Source organism: Tupaia chinensis, unplaced genomic scaffold (assembly GCF_000334495.1).
Source record: "Tupaia chinensis unplaced genomic scaffold, TupChi_1.0 Scaffold000496_1, whole genome shotgun sequence".
Classification (NCBI taxonomy): Eukaryota; Metazoa; Chordata; class Mammalia; order Scandentia; family Tupaiidae; genus Tupaia; species Tupaia belangeri.
Window position 1 is genome coordinate 905560 of NW_006160008.1, and position 19036 is coordinate 924595.

Here is a 19036-nt window from a genome sequence, read left to right on the forward strand (position 1 = left end):
CCTCGGTCCCGGCCTGGCCAGGCCGACCCCACACTCCCCTCCCCGTACTGACCCAGGATCACCAGGCCCTCGGGGTCCACCTCGTACTCAGCCCTGTAGGGAGCTGGGGCCGCCGAGCCGTTGGCTGTAGACAGCAACTCCTCCACCAGCAGCGCCCGCACCACCTCGGGGCTCAGCACTGGCCGGCGGTGCTCGGGGATTTGCAGGATGAACCAGAAGAAGCAGGTGAGGGATCCTTCCCTGAGGCAGGCAGGAGCGAGGGGTGGGAAGGAGCCTGACTGCGGGTCCCTGCCTGGCCCCCTGCCTGGCTGGTGCGTGCTGAGTGCTTAGTGCCACCTGGCACGGTTCTCTCCACGGAGAGACATGTCTCCCACTTACAGGTGAGGCAACTGAGGCACGGGAGTAAGCCGTGAGCCACAGAGCAGGCCGTCAGTGCAGACCACGGGGACGAATGGCTGGGCTCGCAGCCGCCAGCACACCAGCCTCACCTCACAGGTGCCCGGCCCTGATTAACCCACCACGGTCACTGCCTAGTTAGATCCGACCACCCACCAGCCCGTGTACGATGAGGAAACCAATCCCAACGAACGGGGCCTACCCTCCCCATGCCTCATTTTAAAAATGGGGGCATTGCACCAGAAGCCTGCAGGGTCCCCTCCCGTTCTGAAGTCATACCTTCTAGCAGGGCTGGGTGGGAGCTGGGGACACTCACCCAAAGGCGTAGATGGAGCTGGAGTTGTAGTAAGTGCCCAGGCTGGTGCTGGCGATGAGCTCCTGGAGCTGTGAGCGGGAGACGGTGGCCTGGTGACCCTGGGCCCCACCCCCACTTGCCCCTTGTCACCTGGGTCTCCTCTTGCACCTGCTCTCAGCAGCCAGGCTGCTCTGTTCCCAAGGTCACATTCTTTTAATGTAACATCCCTTCATGACAAAAATGCTCAACGACTTAGGTATAGAAGCCGTGTACCTCAGGAGCAGCAGGTGGCGTGATGGTGACGATACGGGACTCCCACAGGGCTAACCACTGTTAAAGTCCCAGTCCTGGTGGCCTGACAATCATGCCAGGTGTATGTAGGTGTGTACTCAAAATCCCAAGACGAGAATGGAGAAGGGATTGTGGCATGGTCATCCTGCCTAGGGCGTGATTTCTCTCTCTGTCTCTCTCTGGTGAGCACACATACCCTGTGAAAGAAGAAGAAGGCACAGACCTCAATACAATAGACAGATATGGCAACCCCTCAGCTAACATCATAATAAACGAGGCAAAGTTGAAAACTTTTCTTTCTGGCCAGAGGGCATATGTACTTGCCACAGAGAGACAAAAAGAAAGAAAGTGAGAAAGCACCCAAAGCACCCCCCCCATGGGAGATGGTCACATCACAGTCCCTTCTCAATTTCTCTCCCGTGTTGAGAGTTGGGACATGCACACATGCTCCGGACGTGTCTCTCAGGCCTCCAGGTCTGGGACTTCAACTGTGCACTTGTGGGATCCAGCTGCCTTAACCACCACACCATGGGCTGAACCAAAACCTTTTTCTATAAGAACTAAAATAAAATAAGAATGTCGACCTTCACCATTCTTATTCAACCTATTATTGTTAAGTCCTAGCCAGGGAGAAATCACCCCCCCCCCCAGGGGAGAAGGCCACGCCACAATCCCTTCTCCTCCATTCTCCTCTCAGGATCTTGGGTGACTTCAACTCATGCTGGGTGCATGTGTGCCCAAGGTCACATTCTACTCCCAGGAAGTAGAACTCTGGACAGGTCGACCAGTTGGTCTGATGGGTTCAACCTGCTCCACTTTCTCTTGCCCCTAGTATTCCCTCCCTCTCCTTTCCCCCCACCTATCTTCTGGGCTTTGGCAGTTTCACTGCGGAAGGCACTGGATTCCCGGCGGGCAAGGTCCTGGGAGAAGTGGCGGTTGAGCACCCGGAGGCTGCCTGAGTACACCTGGCTGACGGTCACCTGCGCCTTGTACGCTGCCCAGGAAGGAACCAGCAGGGTTAGCCAAGGGAGCAGGCGAGAAAGGCTCCCATCTCTCCTACGCCTTCTCCTGCCACCCCGATACCTCGGCTCAGCCTCAGCGTCTCTGGCCTCTAGGGAGCCATCACTACCGCCATCTTTGTCATTGTTATCATGGTCATTCAAGGCTTATTTGGTGACAAACTGAGAGGCCCATGGAGGGAGGGCCCACAGTCACAGACTCTCAAGAGGCTGACACAGTGGCTGATTCAGGAGGAAACGAAGGCCAGGAAACCCACAGGGCCCAAGGTCAGGGTCAAGGTTGTGGGTTAACACCTCCATGCACCCTTCTGCTTCCCTGCTTGCCCGGGGTTCCACAGGAAGTGTGGAGTACCTGCAGTGTGGGCACACCAGGCGACCAAAGCAGGCACACCTCCCCAGTAACCTGCAGCACACAGGTCTGTGAGACGGAGCGACACCAGGGGCTATGGAGGGGACGTGGCAGAGTGACAGGGCTGAGCTGCCCTGCCCCTCCGGCTGAGATCTGAGGTCTGAGAAACCGCAAACTGAGAAGACGGAGGGAGGGAGGCACCTCTAGGCAGGAGGCCTGGGAAGGACCAGAACCAAAAGCCTGTCTGGGGCAGTCAGGGAGGGGGCAGGGTGGCGTGCGGCTAGGACCTCTGGAGGGTGGGGTCGGGTGATGTCATCAGATCCCTTTGTGTAGAGACCGTTTTGGCTGATGTGAAGAGATTGATCCAGACTGGCTTGTCACTCTACTCATTCCTTCATTCATTCATCTGCTCAGCATATTTCTTGAGGACATACTGTGTGTGGGGATTGGTCTACAGCACTTGGGAGTGTGTCGGTATGACAGTGAGCAGAACAAGGAGGAGAAACCTGCCATCGAGAGTTTGCCGTCTGGCAGGGACGATAGGCAGCGTCTCGCATGACGGGTGGTAAACAGCGAGCACCATATACGACACGCGGGGCGGAGGAAGTGTGGTGGGAATCAGGGCTCCGGCGGATTACAAGGACAGGAGACAGAAGGGGGAGATGGGATGGGGAAGGGGGAGGCCCGGAGGGCTTGCAAGCCCTGGGAGGACTTCGGTTTCTGCTCTGAGTGGGCTGGGAGCTGCGGGAGGCTTTCCACCGAGAAGTGACAACTGGGTGGCTCTACAGACGGTCTCTGCTGCTAGAGTGAGAAAGGGCCTAGGGAGACCGAAGGAGAGACCAGCGAGGAGGCTGGTGCCGGGGCCCAGGGAAGACTGTCCAGGGGAGGCCGATGGACCCCAGGCTCGAGTGCGATGGCCGACAGGGCGTCAGGGTGTACGTGGGGGTTTGAGATGAGCTGGCTGGCTGGCAGAGGAGCTGGGGTGGGCAAGCCAGAGAGGAAGGGAGGGTGCAGTGGCTGCCTGCTGGGTGTGGGGACACAGGAGTAGGGGAAATGCATTCTGAACTCACGGGTCTGAGGTGCCCCTTAGCCATCAGGAAGGGGGAAGGATGGTAGAAGCAAGTTCAGAGGAGAACCAGGCTGGAAATATTAGGTCATCGGGGTAGTCAAGACATACTTTTCTGTTTTTCTTTCTTTTTTTTGGAGAGATTTTCGCTATAGGGCGTGTACGCTCGTCAGACAGACAGAGAGAGACAGAGAGACAGAAAGTGAGAAATCACCCCTCGGGGGGGATGGTCACGCCGCAATCCCTTCTCCTCCATTCTTCTCTCGGGATCTTGGGCATGCACGCACACATGCCTGGCGTGAGTTTTAAGCTACCGGGTCCAGGACGCGAACCGCGGTCGACTACGTGGGAGTCCAGCGACATAGCCATTACGCTAACTGCTGGTTCCCAAGACATACTTTTCTGTTTTTCTATGCGTCATGACTTTCCAGACAGCCCAATACAAATTCGGGAGTCGTCAGGGTATAAAAGGATACCTTTAAAGCCACAAAAATGAGGTCATGGAAGCAGGCGGAGTAGGCCAATCCATGGCCCATGGCATGGCGGTTGAGGCAGCTGGACCCACGTGGCTGACCGTGTGGTCCGAGTCCTGGACTCCACAGCTTGAGAAACACGCTGGGTCCGTGCGTGTGCCCAAAATCCCCAAAGGAGGGGGAAGGAGATGGGGCGGCTGTGTAACATTCCCCATGGGAAGGTGCTTTTCACTTTCTCTGTCTCTCTTCAAATATTTTTTTTTTTTTTAAAAACTCTTTACTTTTACTTATTTATTCAATTATTTTAATTTTACCAAAGAGAGACACAGAGAGAGGGAAAGTGAGAACACAAGCCACCAAGCCCGACACTCGAACCATGGTCAGCCATGTGGGAGTCCAGCGCCTCAACCACCACGCCACCCACCGGCCCCTCTCTGTCTCTTTCCAACAAGTGCATGTGGCCTCTGGGAAATTAAAAAAATAAGTAAATGAAAGTAGGTGTAGAGAAGGAGGAGCCCTCCGTCAGCCAAGGACACAGAGGAAAACCGCTGGGAGCTGGGGAGGGTCAAGATGCAAGGCTGGAACCCAGGGAGGCGAGTTTCAGGGAGGAGGAGTTAAATGCGAGGGCGACTGGGGACTGGATGCCGATTTAGTAACACATGGACATATGCATATCAACGACCTTGGCAAGTGCCATCAGAGGACAAAGGGATGGAGGATGGAGGACGGGTGGGGGTGCAGACTGGAAAGTGCAACAGAGAGATTCAGGGGAGGGTCGGAGGCGCAGCCTGCAGACAGCTCCTTCCAGGAGTCTGTGGTGAAGGGCACCGAGAGATGGGGTGGCCCCCAAGGGACAGCCATGGATGCTGCTGGAGGGGAGAAGGGTCCCACAGGGCCATGGCCAGGAGGAGAGCTGGCTCCAGATGGCTCCCCTGACTGGACAGGGGCAGAGTGCAGGGGTGCAGCGGGCGAGCACCTGTGGGGCTTCTCTTCCCAGAGGTTTGATTTCCTCATTGAGGCAGAAGGAAAGAGGGGGCTGGCGCAGGAGGTTCTAGAAGACACATGAAGCCCCCATCTAGGAACAGGAGAAAAGACCAGGCAATGCAGCAGGGGGCAGGAAGAGCCCTGCATGGACTGGACCTGGACCTGCACAGCCATGGCTGTCTGCCTCGGAACACAGTCCCCGCCCTCTCCTGGCTGCCACTGACCTGTCACCTGCTCGTGGCCTGCGGCTCACCCTGCTCCAGTGTGCTCAGGGCAGGTGTCCTTGCTCAGCACCTGGGGCAAAGCTACCAGGCAGAAGAGTTGTTCAAACAGCTTCAAAGTGCCTCTCCTACCCTTCCTCCTGGGGTGGAGTGGGGGGGGTGGCTTCCCCCAGCTGAGGCTTGGGAGCATTTTCCCCCTGGTCCATTCTCAGCCCAAAGAGCACCCCTCCTGGGGTAGGGGAGGGTCAATTCACCCCAGAGTGTAATCAGGAGGAACTAGACTCCGCTGGAAGGCAATTGGCGGGTGAGTTCCTGGCAGCCCAGGGTGCTGTGGTTTACCCTGAAGACTAATTATCCTGCTACCCAAGGAGGCCCATGCCCTGAGCTATTTGGGGTGCTGGCTTCCTGCCGGTGGTGAAATGCACACAGCATCTCCGCCCTGTCTGCGTTGCTCAGCTCCACGTGGATCCACCATCCATGCTGTAAGTCAGAGCAAGCAGGTCCAATAAGACCTGGGGTTCCAATGGTGACACCCCGGAGGCTGGTTCCGGCCAGTCCCCACCGGGCCCTCTGCAGCTAGGCTTGGGTAGGTCTAGCTCCCTGCTGCTCCACAGGGGGTCCCTGGAATTCCGCTATGAGTCTTAGGGCCAGCAGCTGGTGTGGTTGTTACGGCAGCTAGATTCCCACAGGACGCAAGAGTGGTTGAGTCCCGGACCCAGAGGCTAGAAGAACACACCAGGCAGGTGTGCATGCATGCTCCCCCACCCCAAGAATATCTGCTTTCGGCCTAACGTTGAGTGGGATGTCTCCGGTCACCTGGGCAAGCTGGGCTGCCCCTGGCAGGCTGCCCCAGCCCCTCGGCGTCCGCCATCCTAGCATAGGCACGTGTTAGCAAGGCTGTCATGTCTGACTCTGCAGTAAGTCACGCGGGCAGGGGCTGTTCCCAGAACCCAGCACACAGGAGGCGCTCGGCACTGGACAAATGAGTGAGTCTTCCCCTGAGTGGGGTACAGAGAAAGATGCTGTAGATGCCCAAGAGCATTTGTTCAGTGAATGAATGAAGAGCGGATGGATGAAGGGCGACCCAGAGTGTGAGCCAGTTGCTCCTGGGCCTCCAGGGACTCACTGAGGGCTGTAATGTGAGGAAGGGAAGGAGGGCCAAAGTTAGGGGCACAGGAGAGGCCCCTAAGCCTGGCAGCTCCTGGCTCCCTCCCCTCCCACTCATGCTGGGCCCTGGAGACCCAGAGGTGATAGAACTGTGGTCCGCACCCCCGAGGAGCCCCCAGCTGGGCTCGGTGAGCAGAGGCACTAATTGGTACCAGGCGCCACCAGCACCTCTGGGCCTCCTCCAGCAGAGCTGGCTGGTTCCCAGCCTCAGGGGCAACCCAGGAGGACTGCAGGCAAGGGAAGGCAGTGTTTACCCTCCTCCAGAAGCTCCTTCCCCACGGGCATGTGGCTTGAGCTGGGAGCAGACTGAGTCACAGGACCCAGAAGGGGTCCAATCACCTTTCCGCCATGCGGGAGAGGAGGCAGACCCGGAGAGCAAGGAGATGCTGGGTCGCTGTGCCTCCCATGGCCACTCCAAGTCCTCCCCTAGTCACGCCCCTCAGGCCTTTACCCTTACCTAGGAAATACCAGAGCAGCACCCCCACGGTCGCCAGCACCACCAGGGCCAGCCACAGCGGTGCCAGACGGAGGTAGTCCCGGGCTTTTCTCTTGGGGTCCTCCGGGGTCTGGAACATCCCCTCTGGCTCCGCTTCCTCGCCCTCACCTCCATCGCCCTGCCCGCCAGCTGCTTGGTGGGCCTCGGCCACGGGCATCCTGGCAGGAAAACAGACCAGGTTGGGAAGAGCCTAGCATTTGCAATGGGGCGTTTGCCAAGGACGTGTGGTGCCTTCTGAATGGAAGGAGACCAGCAGCGGGCTGTGGGGACCGCTGGCCAGGGCGGCAATAAGGTGGAGGGGAGATGACCCCACCCACTTTCCAGAACTGTCTGCGGCACTCCTGGTGAGAAACGGGAAACAGACAGGGCAGGAGGCTGGGACGCTTGCATAGGAGGCAAAGCAGGCTCAAGTTCCCCGCCTGGAGCGACCCCTGCCCTGGCGGGCCACCTGTGTCCCCTACAACCCGAGAGAAGTGGCCGGGTTAGGGAGAGCCCAAATGAGGGGCCAGCTCCTTGCCCTCACCCAGCCCCGGGCCCCCTCCCTTCCCCAGGGGAGACCACACCCCAGTTTTACTTTCAGTCTAGACTGCCAAGGAGCTATTTCAGGATGTCTCATGGAGTCATAGGGACTTGGGGGCACAGACCCCCCCAACAGGCCACACCCATGTCGACAGTTTCCAGTGCTTCGTGCACACTCTGTCGGGTAAGAAGCCTATGCAGGTTATCTTACCGTGCCCGTTTTATGGAGGAGACAGCTGAAGCACAGAGGGGTCGAGCAGCTCAGCTGAGGTCACACAGCCGGCAGAGCCCGGCTGCAGACCCATGCCACCTCTCTTGAGGCCTGCACTGGGCTCCACTGCCTCCCAGCACCAGTGTGCAGAAGGGAACCGAAGCTCAGGGCCGCCCCTGGTCTGTCAGTGGAGACGCCAGAGGGAGCCACCCCCGGAAGCACCCAGTAGGCCTCCCTTCCCTCCTCCCACCTGCCAGTCCAGGCCTTCTCTGTGGATTTTCCCTCCCTCATAAATGCCCCTCGCGGGGCCAGCAGATGACATAGTGGTTAAGGCGCTGGACTCCCACATGGTCGACTGTGGTTCATGTCCCAGACCCAGTGGCTTGAAAATCACGCTGGGCATGTGTAGGCACAAGCCCAAAATCCCACAAAGAGAAGAGACTTGATGTGGTCATCTCCTCTGGGCCCTCACTCTCTTTCTCTAGCGGAGCACACAGGCCCTGAGGCAAAAACACATACATACATACATACATACACACATAAATAAATAAATAAATGCCCCTCACTCCATCTGGGAGGACTCTGAGCATCACAGAGGAGCCAGTTTTCAGAAACCCCACCATGTGAAACCCAAGGCACAGTCCAAACGGGAGAGCAATTCACCTGGCCCACCGCCACCTCCTGGGCTCCCGGAGCAGCCGCTGGGCTGAGCTCCCGCCTCTGTCACCTCCAGCTCAGCCTCCTACTGCTGCCAGGGAGCTCCCGACCCAGCCCCGGCTGCTCACTTGCTCAGAAGCCTTTCATGGCACCCAAGACTCCATGGCCAGGCTCCTGTCCGCCTGCCGCCCCCCTCCCCCCCAGCCTAACGCCTACCTGCACGCCCCCCTAAGGGTCATGAGACCCTCACCTGGAAGGACTTCGAGGACCTCTCTCAGGCCACCTGCCTGGTGAGGGCTTTCAGGGCCCTGGCTAGGTAAGCCATCTCCCGGCCTGGTTGCCCTTGATCAGAGCAACAGTATGCCTGACCTCTGGCCTTGGCCTTGTCCCCCACTCCCCCCCAGCCTAACGCCTACCTGCACGCCCCCCTAAGGGTCATGAGACCCTCACCTGGAAGGACTTCGAGGACCTCTCTCAGGCCACCTGCCTGGTGAGGGCTTTCAGGGCCCTGGCTAGGTAAGCCATCTCCCGGCCTGGTTGCCCTTGATCAGAGCAACAGTATGCCTGACCTCTGGCCTTGGCCTTGTCCCCCACCAGAGGGGCAGGGCTGTGTCTGTTCACCTCCGGGGTTCCCCATAGAACCCAGCATGGAACGAAGGACCCATGACAGAGGGATGACTGGAGCGGTCAGGCTCCCGGCCCCATGCAGTACCAACTCCCACGTCGTGCAGCCTCCAGGAAGCAGGAAGTAGGACTGCAAGGCTTGGGGCTGGGACATGGAAGGTGTTGGCTGGGGGGCCTAGATTCAGCCACTGAGGCACCCCATTTTCATGGAGCACCTGCTTGGTGCCAGATCGGTGCAGGGCACGGGGGCCCATGGTGAATGCAGGCGACCCCACCTCTCCTCTCAGGCCTCTTGCCAGCAGGGAGGGGGGCCAGCTGTGAGGATGACCACACCATCCCTGTCTTTCACCATGACACCGTGGCTCCCCCTTATTCAGAGGGTTCAGCCCATCAGCAGTCTGTGGCTCTCCCCTCTGAACACCCCCAAAACCCAACCCCTTCTTGGCCCCACCACAGCTCCTGTCATCATCCAGGCCACCATCAGTCACCAGTCATGGAACCACTGTCTCCACCAATCCCCACGACTGCCAGGGTGGTTTTCAGCTCGTGCCCTGCTCACACAGCTCTTGCAGCACCCTCTGTAGTTTGGAAACGTGCCCTTAAAGTCAAGTATTGGGGTACTGTAATAGGATCAAAAGGGTAAAAATCTGATCCAGATATTACTTTAAAGGTGAGAACTTTGGGGGGACCAGCAGTTAGCGTAATGGCTATGTTGTTGCTGGACTCCTATGTAGTCGAGATTGCGGCGTGGCCATCGTCCCTGGGGGGTGATATCTCGCCTTTTGTCTTTCTGTCTCTCTCTGCCTTCCTGGAGAACACACACGCCCTATAGCAAAAAAAAAAAAAAAAACTCTCAAAAAATAATAATAAAAATAAACAATTCTCCTCTTCATCTTTGATCACTTCATAGGAAAATGGAGAAGGGTAAGGAGGTCACCCCTAGTGTCTTTGATTCCTGAAACTTTCTCAGATTCTTCTGGGTGAGTCAGCTTGTTCATTGACATGTCCCTCTGCAGATGGCTAGAGGTGACATTCTTCGTACTATGTTACTTACAGTTTCTAAGTTTTTAATTAAAAAAAAAAAGAAAAGGAAAAAAAAGGTGAGAACTTTGGGAAGAGACTGGCTGTTGGCAGTCACATGACTGAGTCCTGCCGGGCTGAAGCAGAGAGAGAGACAAGCTGACCGGGACACGCACCGCGGCCTCTGCACACGCCCACTCTTCTCTCTGCTTCTATAGGCCACGGTGCAGCCTTTGGCCTTTCCAGCCACCAGAATTAGGTCAAACTAAACTCTGTTCTTTATAAATCACCCAGTCTCGGCTATCTGTTAGCAATGCGATGACGGAGGACAGCTCCCACCCACATCCAAAAAGGCCTATGAGGTGTGGCCCTTGAGTGGCTGCTTCCACGCCCGGCTCCTAGCTAGACCGCCAGCGTGGCCACCACTGGGCCTTTGCACCTGCCATCTGCCCCTGAAACACTTTTCCCTTGGTGCGCCTCAGGCTGCTCCTTTACCTCCCGCAAGTCTTTGCTGACACGCCACCTCTTCAGAGGTGCCCTCCCTGAGTAGCCCCCTCGCCACATTGTCTCTACGGCACTTCCTGAGACCCCAATTGCACTGTGCTCGCGTGTCCTTGGTCTGTCTCCTCCCAGGCCATAGGTGCACAAGAGCAGGGGCTTGCTCGTCACCCCGTGTGCCCTGCTCCCACGGAGCTCAGGGAGCTGCACGCCTGTGTGAGCGGCGCTGCCTCCTCTCCCCACAACTCTTCTTCCCGTCTCACCCACTGGGCGTCTCGGTGCGAGTGTTAGCAGTACCAAACACCATCACGGGCTGGCAGCCAGCCTGGGTGAAGAGCCTAACGTGGTTCTCGAGACCCCGAAGTTCTCGCTCACTGCCAAGTGTTCCCACACACCGGCCCTCTGTCTGGGCTTCCACCTCTGGACCTGGACAGCTCTCATGTGGCGTCTTCATATCTTGGCTGAAACCTCCCCTCCTCCCAGAAGCTCTCCCAGAGTGCCCCAGCATGAGAGGCTGCCCCTGTGAAGCATCCTGAGTTGCCCTCATCAAAGGACGGGCCACCCGCAGGCATTTTCTGGCCCCTCGATGGTGGGCCCCTGGAAGGAGGGACTGTGACCCAATTGCCTCAGAGTCCTGAAGGATTCTTCCCTCATCGAGGCTCCAGGACCCCACCTTGGCACCTGCTCCGTCCTCTCTCCTACCCTCCGCCTTGGAGAGTCCTCTGGGGGCAAGGCCGCGCCCTCCCCACAGTGCAGTGGAGTCAGCCACATATGAATGCCCACCATAAGCTGGGCAATGCCACAGGCCCTGTCCTAGTTCAGCCTCCAGCTGCCTGGAATGCTTGCTGCACTGTCTCCATTGAACGGTTAGGAAAACTGAGGCACGGAGAGAAGAAATGACTCACCCGAGGTCACTCAGCACAGAGCGAGGCAGAGCAGGGGCTGTAGGCCAAGGACCCCAGGAGGCAGCAAGGACCCCAGCGAGGCCACTCAGGCCTAGAGCGCATCCCTGCTCTGAGTCGGTGTGACTGAGTGTTCCCAAGTATGGGGACCACGGGGGAGTCCATTCCGTGCAGATGGACACACTTACAAACTCATGCACACACACCAAGGGACACACACACACACCTACTTATGACACACAAACTCGGAGATGCACACTTAGAACACACGTGTGTGCACGCACGGAGGCCACTCTGCATTCTTCAGCCCAGGGTCCATGCATAGGTCAGTCATGGGTGCAGCGTGGGCTCTGGGCCTGCCTCCCACACTGGAATGCCCAGGTAGAGTGCCTGGCCGTGGAGGGTGGCCTGTCCAGCCAGATCAATCGGACCTCTCCCCAGGTCCCTGTCCACCTGAACCCCGGCCACTCAGCCCTGGTACTGCCCCATGCCTACCCACGCACCTGCCCTCACTCCACCCTGCTCTCCCCGGCCAGCTCTGTGGGCCCCTTGTCTCCTGTGCATGGGCCACTCTCTGGTCTGTGAGGCCTTGCAAATCTGGCCTTGGGACAGGGCAGATGCCGCAAGCCCCAGGGGGGCCAGGCCTGGCTCTCAGAGTGGGCATGGTTGCCAGATCATTCATAGTTCCTCGTCCTCTGTCCTGGGGACCCCACTTACCTTTGGGAGTGACAAGTGGGTGCCGGGCCTGCACGTAGGCCTCTCAAACCTCTGTTTGTCCAGGCCAAGGTCTCCCTGCCCCCACCTGGCCAGGCCTGGATGGATCAATGGCCTGGAGCCATGGCCAGGGTGTGTGGCCCTTGTCCCCTGTGGCCTGTGGCCCCAGGCTCCATGGGCCTTCTGCTGGGTCTGGGACAACACTGAGACTAGACTCAGGTAAACAGCAGGAGGCAGGAGACAAGCAGGGCTTGCCCCGCCCCACCCCGCTACACCCCGCCCCGTGGGCACCCCGGAGGCTGGTGGCAGGTGCAGAGATCTGAGCTCTCCCCAGGGCCCGTTGCCTGGTGACACTCCTGCCTGGTTACAGCCCCTGGTCCCTGAGAGTGGGAGGTAGGGGCAGCTGAGAACCAGGGGCTGTGCAGAGGCCCGTGCAGGTGGGCAGAGGCTCAGTGTCCACTTACCTGAACACGTGAGCCTGGAGGAGCTGCTGGCGGTAAGAGAGAAAGGAGACTGGGCCCACGTACTCTGGGGACAGGAGAGGAGAAGAGGGAGGAGGCGGGTTGTGCCATTTTCCCTCTGGCTGGGAATTACTTGAGTGACTATCTGATTCCACAGAGCTGTGGCCACTAACCATATGTGGATCTTGAGCAGCTGGCATGTGGTGGGTCTGAACTGAGACAGATTGCACGTGGAGGAGCAGATTGCCAAGACCAGGTGCGAACAAGGTGGACTCCCTCTGTGACAGCATTCGCGCTGACTGACGTGGAAATGACCACCTTTGGGTTACCTTCGGTTAAATAAAACGTACGATCGTAATACATGTCACCCACTTCCTGCGTTTTTGTTTGTTTGTTTGCAATAGGGTGTATGTGCTCATCAGAGACAGACAGAGAGAGGAAAAGAGAACGCACTCCCCGGGGAGGATGGCCACGCTGCAATCCCTTCTCCATTCTCCTATCAGGATTCTGGGCATGCACGCACACGTGCGATTTTTAATCTGCCAGGTCTGAGACTCAAACCGCACAGCCAGCCGTGTAGGATCCTGATGCCGTCACCACCACACCACCAACTGGCCCTCTTCTGCATTTTAGTGTGACTGCTAGAAAACTTGGATAAGAGCTGGACTCACACTGTGCTTCTGCTAAAGGATGCTGGCGCAGAGAGGTGGGGCTGGGCCTGCGCGTGCGCCGAAGCACAGGCTGGGAACCAGGGTTTCCTGGGTGTGAACAGGCCGGGAGGTGCTGGCCTCAGTAAGTGGGTCAGCTCTCGGTCAGTGTAATCCTGAGGCCAGAGTGTGGTGTGCACAGCTGAGACCTCGTGTGCAGGGTGCACGTGGGCCCAGCATGTGTGTGTGTGTGTGTGTGTGTGTGTGTGTGTGTGTACGCACTTGGGATACGTATGTGGACCAGACATATGTGAAGCGCACATGTGTGTACAGAGTAGGAGGTATGTACGTGTGCACACGGAGTAAGGGGCATGTGTGTGCACGGTGTGGGGGTGTATGTGTGGAGTGCGAGGGCTATGGGGGTGACACGTGCGTCACTGAGATGGGGCATCAGGCCTGTGGGGGGAGACCCTGGTGTGGGTTTTTAGCCCAGGCCCTTCCTTCAGTTTTTCTTTGTCACAAGTGTTAAGTGAGTACAGTTTTAAGAAAAGTTTACCTGCATATTCCTCAAGTGACGGAGACACAGGCGGAGATGCGATACAGCACCCCTGGCAGGGTCCCGCTGCCACAATCCACCCCCAGCCTCAGCCAGCCCAAAGCATGGGGAAGGTGAGCCTGTGTAGATAGGGAGGGCTCCGGATGCGAACTGGTGACCTTCCCATGTGGGTCTGCCTCAGGGTCTCCAAACAGGAGCTGACGACCTTCTCACATGGGCCTGCCTCAGCATCTCTGGATGGGAACTGGCGACCTTCCCACGTGGGTCTGCCCCACAGAGGGTCGTGGTGTATTGCTACCACACCGTCCAGCCCCACTGGCCCCTTTCAGTTGTGGGTACCTGGGCAGGTCACTGGGTTCCTCTGACCTGTGGCTTCCTCATATTCTAAAGGCAAAAAGTTACCCACCCCCCAACCCCTTGAGAACAAGAAGAGGCCCGACTGCCCTGTAGTGTAGTGGTTACTTAGGGAGCCACATCTCACATGGCTGATTGCAGTTCGATTCCCAGTCTCGGTGACTTAGGAACATGGCGGTACATGTGCACGCATGCCCCAAATCCTGAGGGGCCGAGAGACGGAAGAAAAGGGGTTGCAGTGTGACCATGCCCCACTAGGGGTCGTTTCTCTCTCTCTCTGGAAAGCTCACATGCCTCTGGCAATTAAAAGAGAAAGACAGAAAAAGAAAAGGTGAGCGTGAAGGCCCGGCATTGCAGGAGGTGTGCAGAGATCTGTCCTGGTGTGATGGCGCCCGCAGCTGTCTCAGGGCTAGGTCGGCCTGTGTTCCAAGGCCAGCCGAGGCCAGGCTCTGTGGCACCTCGTGTGTTTAATGCACACATGTGCACACACCCTTCTCTGGCTCGTGCTCTGTGGGGCCCGCTGCAGGTATGTGCGTCCGCAGCTGTGTGTCCTGAGGGGTGTGTCTGTCCGTGATGAAGGCCCGCACACACATGGCTTCAGACCCCAGCTGGTATTGCCCCGTCTCCAGGTGGGGAAAGGGCTGGGCTGGGGCAGAAGGGCCCAGGGTAGGGCTGGAAGGGATTCTGGGTAGGAGGCACCTCCCCTCCCCGGCTTCTGGTCCTCAGCCTTGCCCCAGGCCCCGTGCCCCAGCCCCAGATAATGTTCTCTCCTCCCTCCAGGCCCCCACCCTGCAAACTTTCCAGGGGAGAAGCGCTCAGGCTGGGAGCAGAGACGGCCCAGGTGAGAGTAAAGAGACCCTGAGCCCTGGTCTCTGACCAATGGAGGCCAGGTGGTCTGGGCCCTGGCCCCGGCAGGCTGGTAGCTGGCCAGTCTGAAAAGCAGGAGGTCTTGCACAATTGACGTCCTATGTTCCTGGCAGCCGCCCAGCCATTGATCAGCACAGCCTGGGTGCAGGGCTGCCATGGGGAGAGCAGCTGCAAAATGCCGAAAGAGGCCTTCGAAAGTGTGGGCAAGGGCCCCAAAGCCCGCACAGCGCAGACAGCCCCGGGGGGCAGCCGGCCAGAGATGGGGCTTCCCTCGGTCAGCAGGGTCGCGGTGTCATCTGGATATTTGTTTCTTTCTTTCTTTTTTAAAGTTCATTTATTTCATGAGCAAGAGAGGCAGAGAGAGTGAGAGAGAGAGAGCACGAGAACTAGCCCCTCCTACAGGGTTCCGATACCACGATCTACCTCAGCCTCAGCCGGAGAGGAGAAAGCACCCCCTCAATGGAGTGTGGGCACAAAGCAATCCCTTCTCCATCCTGTCGAGATTTTGGAAGCCCACACACATGCGCCTGGTGTGTTTCTCAAGCCAGTGGGGCTGACGTCCCAGAATCGGCAGCTTAAAATTTGGAGCCAGTAAGGTGGCGTGGTGGTTAGGGGCACTGGACTCTCACCCTGGTTCAAGTCCCAGACCTGGCAGCTTGCTTTCTCACTTTCCCTCTCTCTGGCTCTTTCTGTCCCTCTCTGGTCAAATTAAAATAAGTAAATAAATAAAGTTAAATAAAATATATTTTTTCTTTTTTTGGAGAGGTTTTTGCTATAGGGCACGTGCGCTCGCCAGAGAGGCAGAGAGACAGAAAGTGAGAAATCACCCCCCAGGGGGGATAGCCATGCCGCAATCCCTTCTCCTCCGTTCTCCTCTCGGGATCTTGGGCACGCACGCACACTTGCCCCGCGTGAGTTTTAAGCCACCGGTTCCAGGACTCGAACTGCAGTCGACTACATGGGAGTCCAGCGACATAGCCATTATCCCAACTGCTGGTCTCAATTCAGGTGTAAAAAAAAAACAAGCCACGGTGGCTGGAATCCACCATGTGGATCCCTTAACCATTAGGCTGGGGGGTGGGGGGAGGCCCAGTATGTTCCTATGCTTTTAATTCAGGGCCTTCTGAAGCTAGAGAGGGGAGTAATGGTGGACACTCAACCACGGCAAAGGGACCTGGCCTGAGCTCGAGGAAAGCCCTGGAAGCAAGATCGCCACCAAGGCTTGAGGTAAACCTCTTCCCCAGCCCCAAGTCGTGACGCTCCCGCGAAGTGATCCAGTTAGCGGTGTGCTTGCTCTCTCCCTCTCTACTCTCGCCACCCTGTGCAGACCGTGAGCGCCACGAAGACAAACCCTCCTCTCCCCGGCCCCTGTGGAGCCTGGAACAGTGTCTGGCACGAGGACGGAATACACATCGTTGAGTGAACAAATGACAGTTACTGTCCTCTGCCCTGACGGATTTTGAGAGCCGGCCCCTTCACAAACAGTCAACCGCAATGATGCTCGAAGTGCAGGTTGGAGTGGGGCAGGGTCTCCCCACAGCAGAGACCGAGGTTCCGAGAGGAGACGTTGACCTGGCCAGGTCCTACAGCCCACTGGGGGGACGAAGGTCCCCAGCCCGGTCCCTTGCATGAGCAGTCTGTCAGTCTCCTGGGCCACTGTAATAAACAGCCGCAAACTGGGTGTCTTTTCGGAACAGCAGGTATCTTTTCGGAGCATCAGGAATTCCCGTCTCCCAGGCCTGGGGCTGGAAGTCCGAGATCAGAGCACAGGTGGGTTCCTTCTCTCTCAGGACTCGAGGAGGGAACTTCCGCTTGCCTCGCCCCACCTGGGTGCGCACGGCTGTCTCTTGACTTGGAGGTGCAGCACTCCAGTCTCTGCCTCCACAGTCACGTGGCCTGTGCGTCTGCAGCCAGTTTTCCTTTTTTTAAAAAAAGAATCATTTATTTAATTTTATTTATTCTTTCATTTATTTTAATTTGACCAGAGAAAGATAGACACGCAGAGAGAAGGAAAGTGAAGAAGCAAGCCACCAGGTTTGGGACTCAAGCCGTGGCTGGCCATGTGGGCGTGTCCAGTGCCTTAACCACCATGCCACCTGCTGGTCCCCAGTTCGCCTTTTCTTATAAAGACACTAGCCATCATGGGCTTCCAGCCATCCTAATCCACTGCGACCTCAGCTTAGCTTGCTGACATCTGCAGAGACCCTGGCTCCAAAGAAGGCCACGTGCAGTGTCCAGTGGACCCGAATGTGGGGGCCACTATTCCATTTAGCACAGGGACTGAGGCGCTGGCCTGCCTCAGGGGAAGGGGCTCAGACTGGAAGCCCATGAAAGAGCCTCACCTGATGCCTTCCTATCAGCCTGTTGGCAAAGTCGCAGAGCTCGAGGAGGTCACCATGGAATGGAAACCCCTTGTCGCCCTGGGGTGGGGGAGTCCAGCCCACCCAGGGAAGGCCCTCTGCTGAGCTGAGCCGTTCTCTGAGACCCTCTGGGAGGCCAGGGTTGCAGGGGTGAGGGGTGCGGGTGCAGGTCCCACATGCCCTACCAAAGTGCTGTCTAGACAGGTGTCTGGGAGAACTCGCTTTTCTTGCTCCAAGGCAGATTGCTGGCTTTCTAGGGTTTCCGTGACAAATGCCACCAACAGGGTGGCTTAACACAGCAGACGTTACTCTCCTAGTTCTAGTCCCCGGCAGTTAGGCCTGAGGTAGCAGCTGGGCCAGGCTCCTTCAGGGCTCCGGCAGGTCCCCGCCTGCCCCGCCCTGCTCCCTTGCATTCCCCGGGCTGGGCAGCATCACCGCCACCTCTGCCTCCACCGTCACATGGCCTTCCCCCGGGTGTCCGTCTTGGTGTCCCCTCTCTTCTCGTAAGGACACTGGTAGTACTGGACCGGGCCCACGCTGAGGACCTCACCCATGTACGTCCACAAAGACCCTGCTTCCAGGTCACACTTCTGGGTCTGGGGGTTAGGACATTGGCGTGCCTTTTGGGGACACGTTCGGCCCATAGCAAGAGAGGTGAGGGGGACAGGCGCAGGCTGGCTGTGGACGATGCTGTGACCTGAGGGCTCCAGTTCTCCCCTCCCTGGGCCCCTGCTGCCCTTACTCTCCTCCCAGACCTACTCCGCTCTCCCTCCCGCAGGCCCCGGAGCCTCGCCTGTAGCCGTCTGCCGCTGGAGGACAGGAAAGTCCAGGCGGGTCCCCGCAGGCCACCTCTGTCCCCTCTGTCCAGTGCATGGTGCACCCACTGCAAGGTGCTCGCTCATTCACTGCACAGGTGTGGAGCCTCCGCCTGTGCTCGGCCCCGAGGCCGTGAGCATGGACGAGGCTCCATCCCTGTTCCTGGGGACACAGCAGAGCCTGAGGAGACAGACATGGGACAGATGACAAGCGTCCAGTAATGGGCCCTTCCGCCCTCCGACCCCACCCCGCGGCACCAGCGAAGGCCAGGCCCTCAGCACACTTCGGGAGGCTCCTCCGGGGCTTTGAGAAACAGGCATCTATCAGGAAGGCCTGTCACCCCTTCAAGTGGGAGACTTTTCGAGGGCACTGCCTCGGTGGCCTGTCTTCCTCTATCTGAGCAGGGACCGGAGGCCCCTACGAGCCCTCTAGGACTTCATAATACAGATAACTGGACCCAGGACGGCCCGTATCCCCCATAAGAAAGATGCCATTTACCTCATTTTATAGGTGAGAAAGTGGGGGCTCACAGAGCAGTTAGGGTCACAAAGCCAGGAAGGGGCTCGGTCCCTAGGCTTCGGAGCAGCAGTCCTTCCCAGGGCCACCCTCTGTCTCCATCCCTCCCTCGTTCCTACTCCACTGTCCCTGGACCCGCACCCTCTGTCCTAGCCGGGGGGAAGAGGGTGCTCTGCCCGGGCGCTCGGCAGGCCTGGCCTCCCTTGCTGCCTTCCCAGCCAGGCGGTCAGGGGTGTGGGCCGAGAGCACGGAAACTCTGCATGCGCCCCTCAGCTGACCTCCCCTCCCAGACCCGAGGAGGGGTGGAGCTTACCCAAGGCCACACAGCAAGGCTGAGGCAGGGCTGCGACCGGAAGCCCAGTGACCTGATTCCCAGTCAGGCCTGTTGCAAAGAGTCATGGGGACTGCTGGCCGGGGCCACCCACTCAAATATGGGGGGTGACTGACACGGACCTGTCCCAGCTCCTTCAAATCTAAATATCCAGTGTGAGCAGTGTCACAGGAGTGAGGAAAGGGTGGCCACTGCAGGGTGGCCACCAAACGTGGCATGTCACTCT

The 19036-nt window shown here is 58.2% G+C and overlaps 1 protein-coding gene across 1 annotated transcript in view; it reads right to left on the minus strand.

Moving 5' to 3' along the window:
• The window catches only part of TMPRSS6 (transmembrane serine protease 6), a 43609-nt gene extending 31486 nt beyond the window's left edge, over positions 1-12123 (minus strand). Inside the window, exons 1-5 of the mRNA XM_006156528.3 lie at positions 11906-12123; positions 6719-6915; positions 1844-1976; positions 713-781; positions 53-240 (exon numbers count right to left, since the gene is read on the minus strand). Of these exons, the coding sequence (XP_006156590.1) occupies positions 53-240; positions 713-781; positions 1844-1976; positions 6719-6914 (586 nt within the window). The 5' untranslated portion in view covers position 6915; positions 11906-12123. The remainder of the gene's footprint in view (positions 1-52; positions 241-712; positions 782-1843; positions 1977-6718; positions 6916-11905) is intronic.
• Between the last annotated feature and the right edge of the window lie 6913 nt (positions 12124-19036).